This window comes from Drosophila albomicans, chromosome 2L (genome assembly GCF_009650485.2).
Source record: "Drosophila albomicans strain 15112-1751.03 chromosome 2L, ASM965048v2, whole genome shotgun sequence".
Taxonomy (NCBI): domain Eukaryota; kingdom Metazoa; phylum Arthropoda; class Insecta; order Diptera; family Drosophilidae; genus Drosophila; species Drosophila albomicans.
In genome coordinates, this window is record NC_047628.2 from 13419763 (window position 1) to 13421350 (window position 1588).

Genomic DNA, 1588 nt, shown 5'->3' on the forward strand with positions numbered 1-1588 from the left:
AACGAACAGACGCCTCGGCTATTGACACTGATCAAGAATATATCGCCTATCCTGTCCTATTCTTCTGTCAGTTATTAAGGTTATAGTAGCCATCTCCCCCATAATTAGCGGGTAGAATTAGTCAATCTCAAATGAAATACCACAAAAAAGGAACAAATAAACCGAATGTAATAAAGTTTATTCGATTTTTTACAGTTAACCTCACTTTTTCTCATTCAACGCAATGGACAAATAGCAATTCCAAATGAGTAAAGTCAGCTGCACATACAACACCTGATAGCTGATGGGTATTAGAGTGAAATTAATCAGTTGTGCCAAGGGCCACAGCATGTAGCCGCGTTGCAAGATCGTAAAATACTGTTCACGTATGCGTTGCACAATATCTGCGTGCCGCTCGCCGTTCACCAATGGCACCAGATACGACAGCAACAAAGTAAATGGTGGAGCAAAGCACGTCTGATCCACAAACATTTTCTTGAGACTACGCTGCAAAGCGGGCTGATCCTTGGACACCAAAGTGTCCAGCTTGATGTACCAACGTCGCAACAACGGTCCACAGACAAACAAACCAATTGCACTATAGCGAGCAGTCCTTGACAGATTGTAATCCTTGAACGATCGCTTCTCGATCGCCAGTTGCGCGATCATGTCGCTAATGCCCATTATGATGGCTGCATTGAAGCCTTCGCGTGCGAGAATTGCCAGAGACATAATATAAATTGTCAATCGAACTATATTCAAAACTCTGCCACAATAACAACAAATTTAGTATTGATCGTTAAGACTTTACATTGGATTACTTTTTAAAATAATAAACTCAAAAACTAAAGGCCTTCTATATGACATACAATATATTTTCCCATTTATTAAAAGTGCATTTAATTTTATTGAATTTTCGAATTAAAGACTTAAAGTGGGATCAGCATTTTATTTGGGTGTGAGTTTGGCTTTGTTCACGTAGCCTAAACTAATTTCACACACGGCTAGATGGCATGGCATGTGGCATGTGGCATGCAGCATGTGGCACGAGAGACTGGAGAGACAGTAGGCGGTCCCCCGTCGTTTTCATAACTTTGACAAGGTAACACACAGAGCCAGGAGACTGCTAATAAAGTTACACGTGCTCACACACACACAACGTTAGATAGTGAGAAAAAGAGAGAAGGAGCGAGCGGGTTACACACACAGATTGTGTATGTAACGCGTTTTGTTACGATCCCAGCAACCAACATCAACTCCACACACACACACACACACACACATTCAGATATAGTACGATGCAAACCCAAGAGAGTTGTTAACGTTTTTTCATCGCAGTGTTTACTCTTTTTCATCTTGGCGCCAGGACTCTAATGACAGGACCCCTGTTGCAATCCTGTAAAAGAAGGCGGGCTGGCGATAAGCGACAATAAACATAAAAAAAATGAAATACAAGCCAGCCCCTTTCCCCTCTGCTTTCTCTCTCTCTGTGCTTCTTTATTTTATGCAATGCTCGGCACAATTTTAACAACCACACGAGATTTTTGTCGAGCTTTATTGTTGCGCTCATCGTTGTTTTTTGTTTTTTTTTTTTGGCGGATTTTCAACG

General features: G+C 41.3%; 1 protein-coding gene across 1 annotated transcript; it reads right to left on the reverse strand.

Annotated features, from left to right (window-relative positions):
• Positions 1–201: 201 nt before the first annotated feature.
• LOC117563857 (mpv17-like protein) lies at positions 202–711 on the reverse strand. The gene has a single exon (XM_034242390.2). The coding sequence runs from the start codon at positions 709–711 to the stop codon at positions 202–204; it is 510 nt and encodes a 169-aa protein (XP_034098281.2).
• Between the last annotated feature and the right edge of the window lie 877 nt (positions 712–1588).